Here is a 25327-nt window from a genome sequence, read left to right on the forward strand (position 1 = left end):
TGCTGGGATGCCGGGGGTCTCTGATTTAACTTAAACCAGCAAGGCATCTGGGACAGACTTTGCATAAACCAGTTTGAGCCAAATCAGTTAAGTCTGATATTAAATTCAACCGGGTTTATCTCAAACTGGTTTTGACAATTTTTAAACTGCTTTGTGTGCACTGAATGTCTGTTTTGTTACAGGTTTAAACCAGTTTCTGATCACTTAAACTGGTTTATGTGTAACATCTGTCCATAGCCCTTGTGACGGGTGTGAGCAGTGCATGTTTAGAGACATTATTAACTCCAAATGTGTGACTGATCACTAGCACTAGTTAACCTTAACACAGACTAATATTCCTTAGCATTAGCACTTGATACTCTAAACCAGGGGTGGGCAATTATTTTGGACGGAGGGCCACTTAGCAAGTTTTGGCAAGCTGTCGAGGGCCACATGGGTAGCCCTGCCCCCTGACAGGTGCCCTGCCCCCTGGTCGCCATCTTGGGACTGGAAGTCCTGCCCCTGACCTCTGATCCTTGCCACCGGAAGTACTCCTTCGGAGAAGAGGGTTTGCTATCTTAGAACCAGGAAAAAACAAATTATGTACTAAAAATCAAATACCTATAATATTATATTTTAATTCAATTAAAAAAATATATTTTTTCCTGATACCTGTGTGTTTGTGCTTTATACGTAGAAGTGATTGCATAATAACTCAAAATGTAGTCTTACTCTTCTATAGTGTGTGGGGTGTGCAGTGGTGTTGGGGAGGTATGGGTGGGTGGATGTGGGATTTGTGGGGAGCTGTGGATATGTGTGTGTGGGATGTGTTAATTTGTTTGAAGGAGGGTGTGGCTGTGAGGTTTGCAGGAAGGGTTGCAAGGGGGGAGCCAGCTGGGCCCTTGCTGCCTGAAGCCTCATGGCTGTGTTTGCCCTCCAGGAGCTCCTGCTGCTGCCAGGAGGCTGGGGGCTGCTGGGAAAGGGTCTGTCAGGCTCGGGGGGCAGTGTGGGGGTGGAGTCACTGGGGGTGGCATGAGTCAGTGAGGACGTGGCCCAAGATGCGGGAAGCCCAAGGAGGAGACGCAGAACTTGCTTCAGGTGCCTGAGGCTTGGGGCAGCGAAAGCCTGTCTGCCCCCCCCCCAGGAGGTCTGGGGGTTGCCACCACCCCGGGGGGATGGCCCAGCCCCCCCAACCCCGCAGGGGTCCAGCAGCCTGACAGCAGCTTGCTCCCTGGCCCTGGGACAGGCAGGGAGGCTGCACCAGGAACCAGTGTAGAGCCACGGCTGCTTTTCTGCTTCAGAAGCTCCTGCACCTTCCAGGAGGCTGGGGGCCCTGGGGGCACTGGAGGGGACCACCTCAGGCTGCTGGGGGTGGCATGTGGCCCAGGACATAGGAAGTCCAAGGATGCAGCATGGAAGTTGCATCCTGCACCTGAGGCTTTGGATGGCAATAGCCTGGCTGCCCCCCCCCAGCATCCCCAGCAGGTGCTGCCACCCTGGGAGGAAGGCCCAGCCCCCCCCACCCAGCAGGGCTCAGTGGCCTGGCAGCAGCTCACCCCCTAGCCCCAGGACAGGCGGGAGGCTGCGCCAGAAGCTGGAGCGAAGCCGTAGCTGCTTTTTTCCTCTTAAAGCTCCTGTGGCCTCCTGGAGCATCCCACACCCCGGGCCAGGACCCTGCCAGGTCATGCCACCCTCAGCAGCCTCGGGAGGTGACCTGTGCTGCCCCAGGGACTGACCAGGAGCTTCCCAAGGGCACCTGGGCTCCTCGCGGCCGCAGGAACTTCTGGAGCACAAAAGCAGCTGCGGCTCCACTTCCGCTCCTGGCGCAGCCACACTGACCATCCTGGGGCCGAGGAGCGAGCTGCCGCTGAGTCCCAGAGGGGCTGGGGGGCCTGGGCATTCCCTCCTGGGTGGCAGCACCCACCGGAGCCTCCTGTGGGGGGGGGGGAGGACAGCTGGGCTGTTGCTGCCCCAAGCCTCAGGTGCAGGATGGAAGTTCCGCGCCACCTCCACGCGCCCCGGACCACATCCCCGCCAGGTCATGCTGCCCCCAGCAGCCCCAGGCACCCCCCACGCTGCACCCAGGGCCGGACAAGAGGGTTGGGAGCCAGTGACAGCCGGGTGGTGCTGGCGGGGCCCAAAACAGGCTGACAGGAGCCCGGGGTGCAGCTGGCTGGGCTCTATGGAGCTGGGCTGGGCTGCCCCAGCATGGAGAGAGGGGAGCCACCCTGCTTGGGCCACACCAGCACTCCCACATGTCCCCTTGCTCCCAGCCCCCCACCCCAGCCCGGTGGCCAGGCGGGGACCAGCATGCCCCCCGGCCCCCTCTTACCAGAGTTTCCGACTCCAGCACAGGCAGGAACAGCCCCATGGTCCCTCCGGCTGGGGGGAGGGGGGGGCAGGGCAGGGTGGGCCATGCTCTTCCAGGGGCCTGCTGTAGCTTCCCCTGGGTCCTGCTGCCCCTGACTCCAGTCACTTTTGACAGGAGCCAGAGGCAAATAAATATTAATTTTTAACAAATTTCTAGGGGCCCCGTGGGCCGGACAGAATGGTCTGGCGGGCTGCATCCAGTCCACAGGCCGTATTTTGTCCACCCCTGCTCTAAACAATCTCACCCAGAGATTTACATTTAGCCACACTGCATGTTTTGGAAGGATGCACAGCTTCACTGAGCATCTAGAATGAGAACACACCCTAGAGATGAATACAGCCTGAAGCAGCAGTTCTGAGAGGAATAAACTGCTCCATCCATCTCAAGTGCATGTTTTCATGTCTAGTCCTTCAGATATTTGGTATCCTTGTAGAGAGGCAGGAAAAGAAGCTGAGAGTACGGACAAATATACACTTGGAGCGGCTTCAAAAGGGGAAGCCTTCTGCACTGTAACAGTTGTGTGTATGAACACGCAGCAACACAAATCTAGCAAAACTGATTCAACTTCCAGTCTGCTTCATCCAGGGTCAAAACTGGGGCAGTTTAACTCACTTGTATCACGTGGGACGGGACCATGCACACACAGCTGTTAAGCCTAGCAATTGCTGCACTCTCCTGAGCAGCAACTCCCCAGCTGCTCCAAATATCTGTTTGTCCACACTCTGACTCCTTCAATGAAGAATAACTCGGGTGCTGGTTCACATGGTGAACAGGGTCCCCCAGGTCTTAACTCACACATTTCCACCTTTACGTGAAGTTTATCCTCCTTCCAGATCCCAGCCATAGATCTGACAGAGAATGGCAGGCTGTCTTCCTAACTGGCCTGACATGGACAAGGGGACCAGGAAGAAGGCACAGCTTAAAATAGGAGGGGAGAATGTGTAATAATTAAGCAGGCATGTAGCCTTAATCCTTGCCTCTACTATACCCCAACCCAGCTCCAATTTTTCCTCTCTTCCTGCCTTAGTGACTTGTTTTCCTTTGATCATACTAGGTTCACTGGGTCAGAAAACAAGACTGCATTAGCCTAACTTTTTACTTGAGTCTACCTTCTTTCTTCCATATAAGTCAACAGTAATTTCTGTGACAACACAAAGTAAAATCAGATTCTGAATGTGGATTTTCAAACACCTTAGAATAAATATTCTTAAATCAGAAATTCTGGTTTCAGGCAAAATACTTCCAAAGGGAAGGAAATCTCTGCAGCAAGCAACCAATATTCCCATTCATATTGTTTGAAAAGTGCCAGAAGCTGAATCTTACTTTGCATGGGTACAGCTTAAGTTCAAGGACTACAATGCATCACCTACAGCTACACAGTTACTATGACAACAGGCTATCTGAAAGCCATATTACTTCAAGAGAGACAGGTACACCTCTTTTACTTCCACAGCATTTAAAAGAGCACTGCTAAAAAACACAACTTACCTACTTGTACCTGTTCCAAGCTCACTGAAGCCACTCTGAGGGTGACCCCCACCAATGTTCAAGCATGCCATAGGCAAAGATTTCAAGTTACAAAAGTTAAAACTCTTTCAATGTAACTTCTGCGCCAAAGGGGCACTGGGTGGCCTGTATAAATCCCAAGTGGTTAAGATCAGTTTTGGAGGAAGACAGATTGAGCCCCATGTGGGCAAAAAACAAACCAAACCGTCAACAGCATCTGATTATTTTGAATCTGCTGTCAGGGGGGAGGCACTTTATATCAGCAATTCTTTGATCAAAGGAACACAAATTTGGTCCACTAATCCTATCCCAACCTCATAACAATATACAGAACAGCTAATTTCAAGAAATCTGTATAGGAGTATGAATTTTAGAACATGTAGACCCAGTTACTATTCTGCCCAAAAGATATCTTAGGACTTAGCCTCCTGCTCATCCCAAGTCTCTATCTAGCTCCAGAGAAGAATCCTATTTTACCCAGAAAGCTGCACAGACCCTCCCATTCTAGACAGCCTAGTGTGCTTCCATAAATTAACCCTATTCCACCACACAGAATAACCAGGCTCTTCCATTCAGACAATGGGAAGCCTTAAGTGACTCTAGAGACTCTACCCTATAGAATTATGGAGCCTTCTTATACTTCCAGTGGACAGTCTTAATCAACTCTAGAGGCAGATCTATTCTACCCAGAGAAGTATATAACTCTTCATTTTCTCAATGGACAGCCTCTGTATAGCCTTAGCAGACTCCATCATTTTGAGATCTACCTCAGAGGCTAAAACTCAGGGCAGATTCCCACTTTTCCAGTGAGCCCATCTCACTGAGCTACAGACCTATGATCCCTTGCATCCCCTTGTTTTAGCCCCTGAATCTTCCCATTTAAGCTGCCCAATAGCCTAACTTCAACAACAGTAGAGAATGCTCTCAACCCCACCTTGTTCGTAGGCTGATATTTAGAGTACTGTCTTGGGAAATTGGAAACGGGTTCAAACTCACCTGTGGCTGAGGAGACCAAGAATCTAAATACCTATTTAATAAGCAAGTATCTTAACAATTAGGCTGCTGGAAAAAGGTGATGGCATCTCTCCTCACTAGGGTATATGGAGCAATGTCTGCACCAGTTGCTCTGCATAGTACCAACTAAGGATTCATGGACTCATGCATAACTTAATTGCACCCCCCTCCCCCCAAATGGATCACAACACCATATATTAGATTATTTCTGGCCATGCACAGAATGCCAAGTCTAGTCAATTCATCAAGCCGAAACAAGAACACATAAGTGATCCAGGCATTTTAATGAAATCCTGGCTGTTGCTTGAGGTGGGAAAGCATCATGTTTAGTGCCTGAGCTGTTTAAAAATTATGTAAATACCAATTAGATGTTTTAGAGGTGGAATTGGATCTGGACAGTAAGTTCTGCTATAATCAAACTATAAGAAAGGAATTGCTGGCCCTTAATTAAATGACTTTCAAGAGTTCTGCTAAGAGAAAGGTATATGTTATAATATAGAGAGAAGTAGTTAGCCATATTAGTCTGAAGTGAGGCAGAAGGCAGGGCAGTGTCCTGCCTTCTCTTGTAATATAGAGAGGTACCCAATATAATTGCATCTAAGCTCATTACAAAGCATGGAAAAACACAAGTTCCTTCTAGGATAAAATCCCAATTTCTCTTAATGGTCAGATTAAATGTATACAGCCTTCCCAGATTCAGAGTGCAGCTTGCTCTGTTTTGGGTGCTTCTTTGGGTTGGGTTGGGTTGGGTTGGGTTAGGTGACCTTCCCCCATGCCCCAACCCAAGGGATAAATCTTTATAGCTTAATTATTGCTTACTATTTATTACTAATATTTGGTGTGTAGTAGTGCTTAAAGGTATGTCTACATCATGGAGGTGGAGTGCTCAGTAACAACACGGAGGCAATAAGTCCTGCCCACCCACTTCTGCCCCCGACCCTAGAAGGCAGCATGGATGTCCTACAGGGAACACTATGCTCAAGACCTGGGTTTCTGGTCTGCTTAAGTGCAGCAGCTTTGGGTACCCCAGTTTGTCCGTACCACCTCCCTCTCCACCTCCTTTTGGGAGTTAATATACATGAAGCAGGAATAAGTGGGCAGGGCTTAGTACCTCAGCAGGGTGACTGAACATTCTGCCATCAGAGTGAAAACATATCCAATAAGCTCAGTCATAGGTGAAGACCTCATTACATAAAGCACATAAACATAACAAGATGAGAATATATCTTGTGATTCACTTCACAAGTTGGAGAAATACAACCAAATTATAGGTCACAGTCACTAAGTAATTCATTGTTGCAGGGCCTTAGGGTAACTGGCCCTGAAAATGTACCATCGTTAAGAGATAAACCTGACATGATAGGGATGCTGAAGAAAAGAAAGGATGCAAGCTACCCAGGTCCTAATCCATTTGGGTCTTTAAAGAGTAGTACCATGGCCCAGAAAAGGACTGGACATTTGAATGATATTGCTATATTCATCATTATCATATTGTTTATACTGAGATATGAACTCACAGCAGACTAGGCACTTTTTACAACTGAAGGACAGTCTTTTTGTTGAGTAAGAAAAACAAAAAGGTAGGTGGAAAAGAAAAACAGTATTAAAGATCACCAGTCAGGATGAGGATGAGTGTCTGAAATTCTGGGGCTGTTCTTCAAGAGGGATTCATATGAGGTGAAGGGGTGACTTTGCAGGTACTTTTAGGCATGTACAGACAAGAGAGTCTGAAAGCATGAAGGAGACAAATGTAGGACTAGATAAACCAGACATGAAATCCAATATCACAGATAATGCAGAAAAGATGAAGGAGGATGCAAAAGAGAAAAAAATATGCTTGTGATAATTTTAGTCTGAACGCGGTAACTACCAACATAAAAATGCCCTTCCACGGCCACAAACACAAACAAAATGGCAGGTAATGCCACATACAGAGACAGTTCTCCAACACTTTCCAATATAAGATACTCTTCATAGATTCATAGACGTTAGGGCTGGAAGGAAGCTCAGAAGATCACTGAGTCCAGCCCCCTGCCCAAGGGGCAGGAAGTCAGCTGGGGTCATAGGATCCCAGCAAGAGAAGCATCCAAATTTCTCTTGAAGGTGTTCAATGTTCTTCAGTTGACTATACTTTTGCGAAATCAACTGTTTGGGCTGAAATGTTTCATTACGTTTGCTGTAGCATAGGAAAAGGGCTGGGAGAGCTATAATATGAGAGAGAAACCTGCAAAGCACTACAGGCAGTAGACTTACATTTCAAATTACGTTTCACACTTAAAATGGTTATAAATTGACACCGTTTCAACTTTATGACGTCAGTTTCAACTTACAACACTTGATCCAATGCGACACCACACCAGCGAACAAGTTTGCTGCATTACTCATCTCCCTGGAGAACATCTGTCCAAACTTCCTTGGACACTTTCTTTAAGAAAGCAGACAAGACTCCAGAAAAACCTGCAGCTAAGACTCCTGAGAAGACTCCAGCCAAGAACCCTTCAAAAAGTCCAGCGAAGTCACCTCAAAGCAGTCCTTCCAAATCAATATGATTGCTATTTACAATATAAATACATTAATGTAGCTATATTACTCATCTATAATTGATTGAGTACAAAATTTGGGGGTATTTTTAGTGAAAATAGGGTATCGGGCCTTGGTTCAGGAACCAATCCTCCATTTATAACATTGAGGCTGTCTATACTTGATTTCTACAATCTGAAGCCAATGTTGGTAATCCATGTTAGTCAAAAATAATCAGGTAAAATGTAAGGTAGGGTGGCCTCTTAGGATGCCTATACCTAAGTGCCAAGGCTGCTCCAATGTGCTGGAATTCCAGTGCATCAGAGAAGACTCAATTAACTGAGTCTGTTAAAGCATGGCAACTGCCATGCTCCAGCAGCCTCCTGCATCTCATGCATCAGCGTCCCCGCTCATCGAATAATCTTTAGTTCAAACATCCCCACCACCATTTTTAAGCGTAGGGATGCCGATACATGAGGCACAGTGGCGCTTTAGTTAGAATGGCTCTTGGAGCCACTCTAGTAAAAGTGCCAACCCCCATCCCCCCGGAGCACATGTAAAAGTACCCTTAGAAACTAACTAGTTCAAATGTCATCTAATGTAGTAGGGTGACCATGCCTTTGAGTCGCTTGTATCTACGGGTAAAAACACACATCACCGAACAAAGCTGATCAAGCTGTGGCATAACACGTCCAAACACAGTGAATCCATTTTATTGACTGAAATACATGTCACCCACTGTCCCACATCAGGCAGAAGGCCAATGTGGGAAAACAGACAACATGTTTCCTTGCCTGGGGATTCCCTGCATCTCTCCCTGCCCCACACCTCCTTGCTGGGACGCATGCTGATTCATGCCTCACGCAAAGGCAAGGGTAAATGCAGGTCCCAGTATGGGGTGGGGCAGAGGCACAGGACCCAGAGAATTACTGGAGCCCTGTGTCTTCATGACGAGACCCAGGCTGACCCATGCCTCTGCATGAATCATGGGTCACAGCATGGGTCCTGGCAAGGAGGCATGGAGCAGCAAAGCACCCCCAGCAGCCTGTGTTTCACGTGGAAGCACAGCACTTTGGGAATTCCCAAGCTTCTACACCACCCCATATCTCCTTGTTGGAACCTACACCTCCCTCAATATCAAGCCTCAATATCAAGCATGGGTTCGGCCAGAACCCACCATAGGTCCCAACTTGGAGACATGGGGCCACACAACTCCTGGCATGGAGGTCTGGAATCCCCCAGGTTACCTGCATCCATGCTAGGACCTGCACAGGCTTATCTGCTTACAGAAATGGGCTCCTGGAGATCCTGGGGTGGATCTCTAAGTGGGGAACCCCAATTTTTCTCACTTGCAGAAAGGCATTGGGAGACATCTTCATAAGCAGTGAAAGCTGGGAAGGTGTTCCTAGGGCTTGAAGGGCCTGATTCTGTGTGGGAATTCCCAAAGTCCACAGGAGTGGGCCCCTCAAGAACCTGGAGCACCTGCCCAGGGCACCTAGAGAAGGTGGGCAGCTCCAGATCACCAACATTTTCCCACCACGTAGCAACTAGACATCCATTGCCATAAACTAGCATTCTTTAAACACTACCTTTTGTTGTGCCACTGACATGGATATAGACATCTGCTTGCCATTTGTGCTCCCTTAAAATGTATTTATGGCAATACAAAGGTGATGTCGGGCAATGTCCATTTATATCCTGCAAGACTGCACTGCCATAACTTCTGCTTGATTTTTCAGCTACAACTCTGGGCACTGTGGCAATCAACACTACCACCACTCTACCTTCCCCAACCCCTCAAGAAACTTTCTGGATCTGTGGGGAGTCCCCCTCCCTATCCATGCATTAGATAGAGCTGGAGCACGGAGCTGGTCCTCAGCCAGAGCCAGTGTTCCAATTCTGACCTGGCACACATCCACAGCTCTGGCATGCCAGGTCTGATTCCACACGCTAGCTCCAAAGCCATGTGCTGTGTTAGACCCGATGCACCAAGTCCAGGACCCAGTGTTGGCTCTGAGGCTGTGACAGGTTAGATACTGCACATGGCTCCAGAACCAGCACATGATCCTAGACTTGGTATGTGATCCCGAAGTCAGTGCATGGGATCAGACACAGCATGTGGTTCCAAAACCAGCAGACAGTCTCAGACTTGGCGTGCTCTCAAACTGCAAGGCCCCAGACTCATTGTGCAGCCCCAGGCCTGCTAGGCTAGATCAAGCCCAGCACAGGGCTCAGACCTGCTTGCACAGGGTCAGGCACATCACATGGCCCTAAACCCAATGTGCTGGATTGGTCCATGGCTGGCAGCAGGCTCAGCTCCCTAGCCACTGTCTTGATTAAGCATTTGAAGAAAAAGATATTTTCTTTTTCATGGTACATGGCCAACTCTAGATTGTGAACTTAATGCGACCAACAGCAGCACCATCAAATATACTGGGCTGTCTCCAGGGAGCCACTCCCTCACCCAACCACAAGCAATGCTTGGGAACAGTCTAACTGATACTATCACACAACCTGTTTTTTAGTGTTGCATGAACATGGATATACTATACTCAATTGGGAAGAGTGTAACATGGACTAAACAGCACCTCCAAGATACAAAATTAATTGTACAGGCCAATTCTAGTGTATGTTCTTATGCACAAAAGTAAATTTACAAGGGAGGAATCCTGTTAAAGACTATGGGACTACTTGTACAAACAAAGTTACAGGTATGATTGTGTGCAAAGTTCAGCCAAAGAATCAATCCCAAAATGCTTACAACCTGAGGGCCATAAACCAATAGACACTTAAGAATGGAGACAGTGAATGCACACTTCAAGAATCACGATCCCCATGAGAAAGACATATATAGATGGTGGGAGCAAAGGAGGCAACTTGGAAAAGGTATTACCTGGTGATATTCATCACATGCCATGCGACAGGTTGGATACTTTTATTATCTTCTGGTGGGCTTTAAACTAGGCTTGTCGGGGGGAGGGGAAGATGAGGGAGGGGGAAGCCGTGGACCACCAAACCACGTGGCACCCACAAGGACAGCCCACCCTGAAGAAGGAGAACATCGGGAACCTGCAATCCATGGGTCGGCCAGCAGTACACCACAGGTAAGCAATAAGCAGGTAAGCAATTAAGGGGCCCTTTGGGCATCAGAGCCAGGGGGCATCAAAGGCGCCAGTCACAGGGCTCAAGTGCCTATATATTAATGCTAGGAGCATGGGGTGCAAGCAGGATGAACTAGCACTCCTGCTTGCAGAAAACACCTACAACTTAGTAGGGCTAAGAGAAACCTGGTGGGATTCTTCCCACGACTGGACAGTACATATTGAGGGTTATAAACTATACAGAAAGGACAGGGTGGGGAAGAAAGGGGGAGGGGTTGCGCTCTATGTCAATGAGCAATATACATCGACCCTTATCAAGACGGAATCGAAGGAGGAGAAAGTAGAAGGATTGTGGGTTGTTACATGGGGGTCAAGGAGAAAGGGATTTGGTGGTAGGGGTCTGCTACAGACCCCCACACCAAGGGGAAGAGCTAGATTTGGGGCTCCTGAGGCAGCTCTCGGAGACCATAAAAACTAGGGAGGCGGTAGTCATGGGGGACCTAAACTACCCAGACATCTGCTGGGAGACGCAGACAGCAAAGTCCCACCGTTCATGCAGGTTCCTATCCTGTGTACAGGACCTCCACCTGACGCAGGAGGTACATGGTCCCACTAGAGGGAATGCCTTGCTGGACCTGGTATTGGCAATGGGGGATGACATGGTAGGGGACCTACAGATCAGTGGTCACCTGGGGGACAGTGATCACCAAATAATAGAATTCATCATAAGACGTTGAGTGGGTAAGGTAACTAGTAGGGTGAAAATGCTAGACTTTAGGAAAGCTGATTTCAATGAACTCAGGCGATTAGTCAAGGACGCACTGCAGAGTAGGAGTTTTGAAGAGATGGGAGCCCAGGAAGGGTGGCTGTGCCTTAAGGAAATGATCCTTCGGGCACAGAGGGAGATGATCCTGATGGGAGGAAAAAGAGGGAAAGGGGCCAGAAAGCTTCCCTGGCTGACCAGAGAAATCCAGAGCAGCCTACGGGCTAAAAGGGGAGCATATAAAAAGTTGAAACAGGAAGAGTACCAAAGAGGAGTATACCTCCTCTGCTCGTGCTTGTAGGGAGACAGTTAGACAGGCCAAAGCTACCATGGAGCTGAGGATGGCATCCCAAGTTAAGGATAGCAAGAAATTGTTTTTCAGCTATATAGGGAGTAAAAGGAAGGCCTAGGGTGGAATAGGACCCCTACTAAATGGGCAGAAGCAATTGGTGACGAACAGGGGGGACAAGGCTGAACTCCTCAATGAGTTCTTTGCCTCAGTGTTCCTAAGGGGGGCAAGACGAGTCTCTCACTGGGATTGCAGAGAGCAGCAGGAGGGCGCCAGACTACCGTGCGGAGACCCTGAGACGGTGCAGAGTCACTTGGAGGAACTGGATGCGTTTAAGTCGGCAGGCCCAGGTGAGCTCCATACAAGGGTACTGAAGGCACTGGCTGACATCATTGCGCATATTTGAGCACTTGTGGTGCACAGGCCAGGTCCCAGAGAACTGGAAAAGGGCCAATGTGGTCCCCATTTTCAAGAAGGGGAGGAAGGAGGACCCAGGCAACTATAGGCCAGTCAGTCTCACCTCCATCCTAGGCAAAGTCTTTGAAAAAATTATCAAGGCTCACATTTGCGAGAGCCCGGCAGGACAAATTTTGCTGAGGGGAAACCAGCATGGGTTCGTAGCAGGCAGATCATGCCTGACTAATCTAGTCTCTTTTTATGACCAGGTTACAAAACGCCTGGACACAGGAGTAGGGGTTGACGTCATATACTTAGACTTCAGGAAGGCCTTCGATACAGTATCCCACCCCATATTGGTGAACAAGTTAAGAGGCTGTGACTTGGATGACTACACGGTCTGGTGGGTGGCGAATTGGCTAGAGGGTCTCACCCAGAGAGTCGTAGTGGATGGGTCGGTATCGACCTGGAAGGGTGTGGGCAGTGGAGTCCCTCAGGGCTCGGTCCTAGGACCGATACTCTTCAATGTCTTCATCAGTGACTTGGACGAGGGAGCGAAGTGTACTCTGTCCAAATTTGCGGATGACACAAAAATGTGGGGAGAAGTGGACACAATGGAGGGCAGGGAACAACTACAAGCAGACCTAGACAGGTTGGACAAATGGGCAGAAAACAACAGAATGCAATTCAACAAGGAGAAGTGCAAAGTGCTGCACCTAGGGAGGAAAAATGTCCAGCATACCTACTGCCTAAGAAATGACCTGCTTGGTGGCATGGAAGCGGAAAAGGATCTTGGAGTCCTAGTGGACTCCAAGATGAAAATGAGTCGGCAGTGTGACGAAGCCATCAGAAAAGCTAATGGCACTTTATCGTGCATCAGCAGATGCATGACGAACAGATCCAAGGAGGTGATACTTCCCCTCTATCGGGTGCTGGTCAGACCGCAGTTGGAATACTGCGTGCAGTTTTGGGTGCTGCACTTCAAGAGGGATGTGGATAACCTGGAGAGGGTCCAGAGAAGGGCCACTTGTATGGTTAAGGGCTTGCAGGCCAAGCCCTATGAGGAGAGACTAGGGCACCTGTACCTCTTCAGCCTCCATAAGACAAGGTTGAGAGGCGACCTTGTGGCTGCCTATAAATTCATCATGGGGGTGTAGAAGGGAATTGGGGAGGCTCTATTCACCAAGGCGCCCCCGGGGGTTACAAGAAACAATGGCCACAAGCTAGCAGAGAGCAGATTTAGACTGGACATTAGGAAGAACTTCTTCACAGTTAGAGTGGCCAAAGTCTGGAATGGGCTCCCAAGGGAGGTGGTGCTCTCCCCTACCCTGGGGGTCTTCAAGAGGAGGTTAGACAGGCATCTAGCTGGGGTCATCTAGATCCAGCACTCTTTCCTGCCTACGCAGGGGGTCAGACTCGATGGATCTATTGAGGTCCCTTCTGACACTAGCATCTATGAATCTATGAATTACTTAGAATTGTGTGAGCAGGTCAAAAACAAACTATGGAGGCTGCACATTCCTGGCAGGAGGTGTTTGTTGCTGAACTGAATGGAACTGCTTAAATAGTAAGTTATTACGCCAGACAAGTAATGGTTAGAACCTGGTCACCATAGTTTCCTTACTACATGGATATGGAAAATTGACAAAGTAACGAAACAATTAAAAGCTATATTAAAATGCTATTCTAATGTACAACTCTTAGGTTATTGGAGTATCGGCTTATAATGAAAACAGGGGCAGATTTTACAGTGGAAGTATGCTTCTAATTCAAAAATTCAGCCAAATTAATTTATAGCTTTGACACAGATCAGATATTAAAAAAACTTAATTTGAGAGATAATTATTTTCACCAATATATGCAAATTAAATTCACTACATTTAATGAGCCTATCATTTTGACAATTTGTGAATTAATATGTTCTTCATGAAAATAATTCAGAGTAATTTATACAGCTCAGCTAACTATCTTTAGAAAGGATTACCTTCACAGTAGGCATTGTCTTCCCGAAGGGTTCTGAAACCATCTCGACAACTACAGACGGCTCTGTCCTCTAGATTTCTACACACAGAATGCTCCATGCAGTTATGTCCTTCAGAACAAAAGTCATGGCCTGTATGACAACAGAAGTAATTGATGGTTAAAAAGAAACCAAGGATTACAAAACCATCTTCAACATTCCAGTGTTTTCTCAAGTTAGGCCATAGAATTCCTTTCAGCACAGCATCTCCTGTTCTCCAGGAGATAAGCAGATGCCTTTTGATAACAAGCATGTAGCACCTTGCAGAGTAGCTACAATATACATTCATTTCTAGACTTCCAGGTTAACTCCAGCTCAGGTCAATGATGAGAAAAAGCTACATCTGATGGCTCTTAGGTGGCTTATTTAAATTCCTTTATCAAAGAGAAAGTTTTCTTTTTATACAGGATCTCCCTTAGTTCTTAATAGTTCAAACAGTATCTTCATTTTTCTTTTTAAAATTGAACTCTAAAAAAAGGAATTTTGTAATTTATTTACTAAATAGTATTATTTTTTTTCCTCGTACTTCTCGTTTCCCGGGTACATTTCTAATATCTTTCCATCTTTCCTAAAGACCTTTCGTTCAGGTATCTTATTTTGTTTTCTATATCTTCTCCCTTCAAGTCTCAACAGGGTATTATACTAGACCAATTCCCTCCTACTTTCTACTTTACAAAAGTTTAATAAGAAATAAATTAATCTGTTTCTGGTCCCTTTTCCTTTCATTCCTTCTTTTCCCCACAGAAAGACTGTTTTCTACTCGGCCCTAATTAAGAATATTTTTTAAGTTTCTGTACCCTTTTGCCAAACTGGTGGATTTGTAATGAGTCTCCTCACCCACCCATGCAATAATTTTTTTTTTTAATTCTACAAATTCTCATTATCTAATGCCACAGTATTGCTATACTTTGTAAGCCTGTTTTCCACTATGATGAATCTGTGATCACAGAGTTGAAGCTTCTGTACAATTTCCACATTCCATATAAGTTTGCGCAGTTGGGATGCCCCACTGTTCTCTTGTTCTTTTCTTTTTGTTCAATGATTAAATTTGCTGCAATTTTTTAAACAGTGGCTTTAGGTTTAGTCAAACAATGATCCTTTGTTATTACAGTTTCGGCTTTCTTGTAAAGGCACCTGCCATGCAATGTATAGAACTGGAGGGGCTCATGAATATAAACTGAAGCGAAGATGCTACCAGACAAACACAGGTCTCTCATCATGTAAGAGTGACCTGGATGATTGCGTAAGTGAAGTTCTCTCTCCTTACTTCCCAGTGGGCAAGTCTACTTGTTCATTAATGTGCAGTCGTTACTGCACATTTATTTAGTATTTGTATAATCAAGTACTAAATGAATGTGTAGTAACCAGAGTTACTGATCAGTAGCCTAATAATACTGCACAGTACCGTATTAGCACTGTTTGTGTCTTGTGTAGATGCACCCAGTCCTGCTTTTTTGCTTGCTCCTGTGAATCATCTCTAGTGTAACAGTAATTAGGTTACCATTAACAATAGAAAAATAAAAAGCAGAATCTGCTAAGGGGTAAGGTCAGAAAAGAGGTTGCTTTCTTTGTATGAGGCTAGTCACAAGGAGTGAAAACTAGGTGGATCAATATAAAATGAGTAATATCAACAATAAAGACAGAGTATACTTAGAATTGCTGACATGATCATGATGCTAATTCCATGGACTAGTTAGGTATCAGAGGCAGATTTTTTTTAAAGTACAGTAGTACTCCCACTCTTCATATAAATTTTACATCCTGTTAACAAGCATGCAATTTTATTTTACAATTTGTCATAAAAATAAAAACTACACTGCTATCATATGAAACAGGATGTTCAGAAGCAAAAACCCTACATTAGCAGCAATGTTAAGGGCCATTCATAACTCCCATTGCTATTGATGATGTTGCATGCATTTCAAGACCAATATTTGTCCCTATATCTGAAATAAAATAACTGCCAATGATTTGTCTTTTTGTCTTTCTTACAAAGCCCAAGTTAAGAACAAAGAAACAATCATCATATAGAATTTTCTGCCTTTTATTGGCTTGCATTAGAACCTTAACATTACAGAAAAATAAATGGACATTTTTCCAGTGATCAATATATTGTCTTAGATTACAAACCAATATATGTATATCAGCAGTATTAAAAAAGCAGAATCATAGTATCATAATGCTTAGGGTCAGAAGGGACCTAAACAGATCATCAGCTATGGCCCCCTGCCCCAGGCAGGAATGGGAGCCAGGGTCATATCACCCCAGCCAAATATCTGTCCAGCCTCCTCTTGAAGACCCCCAAGGTAGGAGAGAGTACCACCTCACTTGGGAGCCCTAACTGTAAAGTTATGTCTCCTGATGTCCAGCCTGAACCTTCTCTCTAATTTGTGGCTATTATTCCTAGTAACCCCGGGTGGTGCCCGGGGAAACAGAGCCTCCCCCAATTCCCATGGGTCCCCCCGGTGAGTTTGTAAATGGCCACCAGATCCCCTCTCAGCCTTCTCTTGTGGAGGCTGAATAAGTTCAGGCCCTTTAGCCTCTGCTCATAGGGCCTGCCCCGCTGCCCCTTGAACATGCGAGTGGCCCTCCTCTGGACCCTCTCAATGCTAGCCACATCCTTCTTGAAGTGCAGTGCCCAGAACTGGACACAGTACTCCAACTGTGGCCTGACAAATGCTGCATACAGGGGAAGGATCACCTCCTTGGACCTGCTTGTGATGCATCTGTAGATGCACGACAAGGTGTGGTTAGCCTTACTGACCATTTCCTCGCATTGGCAGCTCATGTTCATCCTGGAGTTAACAACGATTCCAAGATCCCTTTCTGCCACCGTGTTGACAAGAAGGGTGTTCCCCAGCCTACAGGTGCGTTGCTGGTTCCCTCTCCCTAGATGCAGCACCCTGCACTTGTATGCATTGAATTCCATCCTATTCTCATCTGCCCACCTTGGTAATTTGTCTGTATCTAGCTGGATTCTGTCCCTTCCCTCCAGTGTGACTACCTTGCCCCACAACTTGGTGTCGTCAGCAAATTTGGACAGCGTGCATTCCACACCCACATCCAGATTGCTGATAAAGATGTTGAACAGTACAGACCCAAGGACAGGGGCCTGGGGGACTCCACTGCCCACATCCCTCCAGGTGGAAAATGACCTGTCCACCACCACTCTCTGGGTGTGACCATCTAGCCAATTTGCCACCCATCTGACTGTGGAGGCATCAATGCCGCAGTCACCTAGTTTTTAAGAGGATGTGGTGGGAAACCATGTCAAAAGCCTTCTTAAAGTCCAGGAAGATGAAATCCAGCCTCATCCAGGGACCTTGTGACCTGATCATAAAAAATAACCAGGTTAGTCAGGCAGGACCTGCCCTCAATGAACCCATGTTGATTGCCACTGAGCATTACCTCCCCTGCTGGGCCCTTGCAGATGTGCTCCTTGATAAATTTCCTCAAAAGGTCTTCCCAAGGACCAAGATAAGACTGACTGGCCTATAATTGCTGGGGTCCTCCTTTCTTCCCTTCTTGTAAATGGGGAATATGTACCATATGGCTCAAAAAATCAAATACAGAACTTAAGACAGTAAAGCTATGACAAACTATTCAATACTGAAAATATTCAGAAACAAGCACTAAATCTAGCATTTCTCTTTCAGCTACTAACAATTTTACAGTAATTTTTTATCAGGAAAAATCCCTTTTGACTGCGATTGACCTCAAGAACTTATCACAATTACTGTTCAGTTATTTTCTGCCATTTTACACTTGTCTTTTTTTCTAGATGTCATTAATCATATCCTTTGTGTTTCAGCTGACTAGCACACAACTTGTATGTCTGCAATTGTCTCCATATTGAAGTATATCTAAAGCAAGAGTGTGATGGCTTGATTCATACCTGAACTCGGTTTATCATGCTTTAACTATTAAAGAAATGGGATAAGACTTTTAAAGATATAGCTCCTTGCAGTTGGGATGGGGGAGAGCATCAGTATTACCCTGGATTAAAATTGTTGGCCAAAGAACTGCAACAGTTCCTTACATCAGTGCCCTTTTGTAAAAATTAGTCTGTACGTAAAAGGTTGAGATATACAGGAGAAAACAACTCCTAAAGCTTTTGGTCCTACACTCAGAATGCAACCTATAAGTGTTAAGAAAAGGGCAAAATTATAGTAAATTGGTACCATTTTCCAAGGAATAATAGTAAAGCACATTGTGCCCACAAAGACATAGGCCAAAAAGATTGTGAAACAGATTTCTCCAATCTCACTGTCTTTAGGATGGGACAGAAAATGAAGCACTTTAAAGCTGGTGGCACCAATCAGGTATAGCTTCTTAGGAATTCTCCTTTGTGCCTTATCCTCTTCTTCAGTGATTTTTCTGAAGTGAAATGCATGAATGCTGGCAGTGCCTTTCAACAGAAATTACACTATTACACGTCATTCAAACAATTTTCAAACATCTTGATGTGCAAGTCATTTATTCATTTTCACAGGACCTACACAAAGATGAAAAAGGTGTCTTACCTAAAAGTAAAAAACCCAGATGTTAACTATAAATACTGAAGATTACACTAAGCCTATGTGGATCTTACTATTTTCTTACCTTTACAGACTTTGCAGCAACTGTGAGACAAAGAAATTTGTTGAGACTCTGGGCAGTTCAAAGCTAGACAACCAGATTTTGGAACACGCTGCATTTTGTGATCCTGTAAAATATAGGTCATTAGTGAACACTATGTGATGATAAATCAAAGTAAACATAAGTATTTAGATATATAATGAACAGGCAACAAAAGGTACGCAATTCCAAACTCCTATAGCCTTTGAAACCTCCTTGAAAGCATGATGAAACAACAAAAATCAGCAGAAACCTACACTGCACATCTAGAAATTTTTTAAACAATACACTTCTCATCTTCCCAAAAATGATCCCTTAAACAACTTTTGTGTCCTCGAAAGCTCTTCCTAAACCCATGCCTAGAAAGTCAGCAATTCACTCTGCTACAGACTGAGGTGTGGGTTTTAAAAGCAACTTTTGACAAAGAGTGTTCTGCCAGAAGCAGCTGGATTTTTTTTCTCATGGAAGCTCTGCCTTGAGCCACCCTTTCCTTCCCCGATTCTTGCCTCCCTCCCCATCTCAACTATTGAATTATAGCCCAAGGAGAAAGACAGTGGTAGGGTTTAAGAAAAGAGAAAGTTCCTCAAGTAGGCAGGTGTCAAGCCAGTTAAGACTTCAAAGGTCAAAACTAACTCATTAAACCTCATCTGTATATCCACAGGCAGTCAGCACAGATCAATGTAATAGGTCTCACAATAATCAATGTAATGTGCTCACAGTGGGACACTGCACCTAACAGGCAGGCTACTGTACTGTGCACCAACTTCAGATCACTACAATGCATTCTATTTGTAAATATTTGGAAACTAATCTTGAAATGGCAAAGGCATAGATCATGGCAACATAATTTCTTAATGAAGCACCTTTTGAAACATAAAAAATCTTAATATGTGGGCTCCGCATGGCAATAACTTCCTATTCTTGTGTGTGTGGAAAGTGCTTAACATACTGCACATGCTATTAAAACAATAATTATGTATTTGCTGTTTAAATATTAAATTATTTTCCCACCACAAAATGTGAAAGTAAAACACTGCAACCAGAATGATAACTGCCAGAAACCATTGCTTAATCTTGATACTCATCTTCTGCAACTCGGCATACAAAACCCAAATCTGAGTCACAAAAATTTAAACAGACATGAACCTATACACCACATATCATATGAAATGTTCAGAACTCTTTCCTAATGAAAAAATGACATATATTAGAGTGCTCAGGTGAACAATTTTTGTTCATTTTATTTTAATAATTCACTTGAAAAGTACATGTTTCTGCAACAGATGCAAGTGCAGCAACCCAGAAAATAAAAATGGATACTATGTGCACAACTGAAACCGGAACTAATTCCCTATATTAGCATTTGCCTACAATCAAGAAATCAGTATCTCTGCATCGTTATCAAGTCCCTCTTGAATAAGGGTCATTAATTATATTTTATGAATGAGCTGAAGCTCACAGGTAATAAAACGATACCTACCCATGGGTTCCTATTTTATTTGAACATCTGACAACATCTGGACTTGCCATTTTGAAATGCAATTCTTCCTACTGCATTCTTGGAAGCAATAACTACACGTATTTCAATATTTGAAATTTTTAAATTTGTGTCACCTAATTTGCTATTTGCTATTTTTTTTTTTTAATCAGTGCAGCAAGAGGCATACATGGTGGAACACTGAACATGCAGGAAATAACCAAAGGCAAGATCCAGGCTGGTAAATTGAATACCTAAATTTAGCCACATACGTAACAAAAAGTAATCCCTAATACCCCTGTTGTAGCAGCTACAAAAGACCTTAGATATCAGAACTCCCAAATTTATTTGGGGCCTACAATTTAGACAGCAACAATCAGTAGGTGCCTAAAATTAGGTTTCTGGGCATGTTTAGATGCACCCCAGTCTGAGCAGCTGAGTACCTACCTCCTGCCAAACTTCCCTTATGATCCAGATGCAAAGCAGTGCCTTTCTGCCTACAGCCTTGAAGGGGCCCAATCCAACAGGCATGGTCAGGGTCAGAGCATGTCTATCACACATCACCAGGACAGAGTTCAATCCAAAGCATAGCATCCAAAAATACAACCAGAGGAGATCAGAAACTCTGGATTTTGAGAGAACAGAAGTATCTAACATTCATCCCAGAGTCAGGCACCTACACTCTGGACAGGGCACTTGTTCAGATGTACCTCTGTGTTTTCTGTTTCTTATTATCTAGTTCTGGGCAGCTTCTTGCTTAGCTCTGGGGCACTCAAGAGACTTTTTGTGGCCACCTAATTCTTCTGCACTGAATGAGTAAGAATCCTAGACTCTTAATTCTGTTTCTCTGAATCACTCTCAGGCCCAGGAACTTTATTTGTAGATGTTGTCACCCAACGGCAAATCTGCATATTGCCTAGAGTAACAGGTATGCTGACCATCATCTTCACTAAATGGTATCATACTTGCTAACTATAATAAGTACGAAGCAGCATCAGGTAGCATTTATGACTGATAGTTATGAACAAACTGGTCACCAACAGTATTTGTACCACTAACCCCTCTTTCACAACCCTCAAGACTATATGACTTATTCAACCATATTTCCAAAATAACTCCAGAATTTATTTCCTCATGATTGATTAGGCTCTCTCCTCCTAACTCAAGCTGATTTCATAGTGACTAGTCAAGCAAGTTAAGGTGCCACTCAGACTGACAAATACTCCCAATTTAGAGACCTTAGTCTCTAGCCCTACTTTCTAAAATGCATCTCTTGGAAAAAAAATACTCACAGTTCCTACAGCTAAAAAGTGACCCAGTAAACAGCTCTGGGGCAGGTGAAAGAGAAGAATGAGGAAAAATCCTAGTTGAGTCAGGGAACACACCCATCTTGGCAGTGAGCCTGAAATATAATCTACCATAATGTTTATCTAATATCCATACCCTTAAGGAGCTGAGGTTTGGGGGCAAAGGCTCACCTTTCCATTTGACAGCAAAGACCTGGTGGGATTTGTTCTCTTATGTATGGTAGTTCAATTCAATCTCACAGGCAACACTGCAGTCAACAAATAGGCCTTCCCTCTCCTTCAGGGGTTGCTGACTACATAAATTTATATAAACTTGTAAAAAATGGGTTAAAAATGCCCATCTAAATTCCATTAAAAAAATCACCTGTCTAAAAAACACAAACAAGCTGAACTTGATTGAAGCTGTATCATGGGAAAGAAGCTTCAGGAACTGGTGAAGGACAGAGAGCACAGCTGCACTACCTGGGGTGCAGACAGAAGTGCAGCTCCCAGCTGTAACTCAGAACAATTTGTGCAAAACATAATGATTATCACCTCTCTAACTCAACAATATATAATGGATATTAAGTCAGAGAGGTGATAAACCCGAGGAAGAGGGTCAGGGAGGGACACAAATTGATCCGGCCAGCAGTGGACTCCTTTTCCCAGCAGCCCCTGCCCACATGGCTGGGGCCAGTCTCCATGGCAGCCTCAGCCACAGCTGCACTGTGATAGCACAAGGCCGGCATTGCCATGGAGACCAGCCCCAGCCACGCTGGCAGGGGATACAGCAGGGCAGGGCAAGGGGTTGCTCTGGAGCTGCTTAGATCTTGCAGCAGAGGCAGCTTGGTCTGGGGCCACAGCAGAGCCGCAATCTGCTACCTGCATGCTCCAGGAAGGGACATACAAGTAGCAGATCATGGCCTTGCCCTGGCTCAGAACCACACTATCACCACTGCAAGGAGCTGAGTCAGAGCCACGATCTGCAGCCTACACGCTCCAGGCAGGGGTGCACAGACAGCAGGTTGCAGCTCTACCCTGGCCCCGGACCAAGCTGCCCCTGCCACAAGATCCCAGCAGCTCCAAAGCAGTCCCCTGCCCTGCTCTGCCTTGCAATACTCTCTGCCAGCACGGCTGGGACTGGTCTCCATGGCAACCCCAGCCTTGCGCTATCACAGTGCAGCTGCAGCTAGGGTGTCCATGGAGACCAGCCCCAGCCTTGCGGGTAAGGACTGCTAGGAAGTGGAGCTGCTGGCTGGATCCACCATTTTGCCCATCCCTGTGATAAACTAAGCCTCATGGTGACGTCTTCCGATTTTCCTTTTCATAAAGGAAATATACATCACAGCTAAATGCGGCATGGTGGAAAACATTCAAGGGGACACTGTAGTGAAATGTTGCTCTGTCTTTAGCTGCCATCTATAGATCTGCATGGATCAGTGTGAAGTTGAAGAATTTCATGCGTCTGTCTTATATAAAGAAGGAGAGCAGGGGTGCCAACACAAGGCAATTTTTTTTACTGACAAGTCTGCAAACTTTTTACTGGCAGTCAAACTTTTTTTTAATAACACATGGTTTTACTGATATATGTTTTACATGATGTAAAAGTAATCCTTCTGCCAGACCCTAGGCAAGGGCCAGGCTCAAAATTAGGGGTTTAACACCAATAATAGTTAAATAAGTTTGGTTGCCAGTAAAAAGTTTGCAAATTGTCAGTAAAAAAAAAAAAAGCTTAGATTAGCAACCCTGCTTGTTTGCACCCGTGGTTTTACACGAGAAGACTGTGCACATACCTCCCCTCACCACCTGGCCCTTCTCACTCCATCCTGGCACAGATCCCCAAAGAAGGACTACTATCTGCCTGCTTCTGAGGCAAGCAGTGCTATAGACAGACAGGACAAAGCAGCACACAACTGGAGTCCCCACCCCACTACCCCTGCCCTGCTGCTCCAAGGCGCTCACCACCCTGATGGTTCCAGATGGTGGCAGCAAGACTGTCAAAGAGCTCAGGGCCAGTAGTGCTTCAGCCAGATTAGGCTAGTGAGGCACATCCCAGCAGAGCAGCTCTGGAATCTGCAGTGGTGACAGGTGAGCCGACAACTGTTAGGGGCAGCCTTTCTCCACCAGAACATACTGTGCTGCAGCCACTACTGCTATCTAAAACCATTTGGGCAGCAAGTGCCCAGGAGCAGTAGGCAAGAGTAGTGAAGCAGGGACTACGGTGGGCTGGGGACTTGCATGGGGGCAATGGGCAGGCAGCTGTAGTCCCCACTCAGCAGAGGCTAAAGGTAGCTGAGGCAGATCCCACTTTGCCCCATGGGTGGCCCCTGCTACATCCCCATCCTGTTCTACCTCCCTCCCTCCCTCTTCCCCTCCTCTTTTTCGTCCTCCCCTTTCCCCTCCTCTCTCCCACCTGCCCTGCCTGATGCCAGGCTTCCCTTGGCTGGGGGACAGTAAAGCATGGGACAAAAAGGGGCACTGGCAGGGCTGCTCAGTGTTACAAAACAGCAGGAAGGACAGCCACAGTTGGACCTGTGTTCTGGTGCAATGGGGAAGCTGCCATCAGGAGAGAGCAAGTTGGGGTAGGCAGGAGCTGCAAGTTGGGGGTGTGGGGTACTGGTAGGGCTTGGGAGGCTGTGGCTTAGAAGTGAGAGGCAGCAACATAAGAGTTGCTCAGCACCACAAAGTAACAGGTGTGGGGAGCCACAGTTTGACTGACATCCTGGTGAATGAAGAGGACAGGGGGAGCTCTGATTTTCCGTGATAAAAAAAACGAAATTAAATGCCAAAAAAAATAGGTATTTTGAATGTATTTTATTGTAATAGTTGAGGCACCGGTGAGCTTTCAAAGTGTGTAGAAATTGTAAATAGATCGGTTAAATTGATTTATTGATAAATTGTAAATATATATCAATAAATCAATTTAACTGATACCTATATATATATATATACTGGTATTTCATTTTAATTGTGGGAAAACGCAGATTTGGAGATTTTTAATCAGATCATTTTGAATTTTTTTAACAGAGAAAACTAAGGTCCCTGATCATCATCAGCTGCAAGTACCCTGAAGTCTAGATTTTGCTTTCACTACACTTCTACTACCCTTGTAGCTGAGCACATAATTGAAATAAAATAGAATTACACAGTTGTAAATGAGAGCATAATATGACCTGAAAGATATTTATTACTGACGACAACGATGTTGTATTAGAAGAAAAGAATAAAGCTGGACAGTCAAATCTCTAGCTGAATTTGCAAGGTTGGCACAGAACAAAATCATGCTTTTACTTATGAAACTTGATGTAAAAATGAGAAAGACAAAATAAATATTGGACCCCATGATGATGTTGCTATAGCCACTTTTCAAAAGAAATCTATTTGTACTTCAACATATTTATTCATCAAAACTCTGTCAGACATTTTTAAAAGGCCTATTGCAAGAAAAAAATTTCATCAGTGGTGCTCTTACCTTGCACTCAAACAGAACACAGTCCCCTGAGTTTGAATAGACAGTTTCTCTTTGACCTTCAAAGTAGGTTCTGCCTTCAAATATGCACACCGCTTTAAGAAAGAAAAAAAAAAAACAACATATTTGATAAGAAAGCTATATTACTCTAAATATAAAACTGACATGCTTTCTTAAAGCTAAGCATATTTCAAAGTAAGAGACCAATTCAATTGCACATATAGTCTAATCCAGGCAACCAGAATTAGGGTAAGGGCAAAAAAAAAGACTCAAGAGGAGGAGAAAAAAAGAGGGAAAAGTCTCTGAAGCCAAAGGAGGAGCAGGGGGAAGGAAAAGAAGCAAAAAAAGAATACTGGGAGAATAAGGAAGACGAAGTGGAGGTTGCATATCGTGGCTGGAAAGAAATGCCTGCCAATATTTCTAAGAGTCAAGCATAGAAAACAGTAAATTGACTAATGGGAATTTAGTGGAGGGCAAGTAAATACAGTATTAGTCTACTCCATTGCAATTTAGAGATGA

At 45.1% G+C, this 25327-nt stretch overlaps 1 protein-coding gene across 3 annotated transcripts in view; it reads right to left on the reverse strand.

The window, feature by feature from the left end:
* The window catches only part of NELL2 (neural EGFL like 2), a 284768-nt gene that overhangs the window by 150844 nt on the left and 108597 nt on the right, over positions 1 to 25327 (reverse strand). For all 3 annotated transcript variants that reach the window (XM_014601082.3, XM_014601081.3, XM_059726036.1), the window contains 3 exons: positions 24812 to 24903; positions 18562 to 18664; positions 13924 to 14052 (listed from right to left, as the gene is read on the reverse strand). In XM_014601082.3, coding sequence (XP_014456568.1) covers positions 13924 to 14052; positions 18562 to 18664; positions 24812 to 24903 — 324 coding nt within the window. The remainder of the gene's footprint in view (positions 1 to 13923; positions 14053 to 18561; positions 18665 to 24811; positions 24904 to 25327) is intronic.

The sequence above is a fragment of the Alligator mississippiensis genome, chromosome 4, assembly GCF_030867095.1.
Source record: "Alligator mississippiensis isolate rAllMis1 chromosome 4, rAllMis1, whole genome shotgun sequence".
NCBI classification, from domain to species: Eukaryota; Metazoa; Chordata; order Crocodylia; family Alligatoridae; genus Alligator; species Alligator mississippiensis.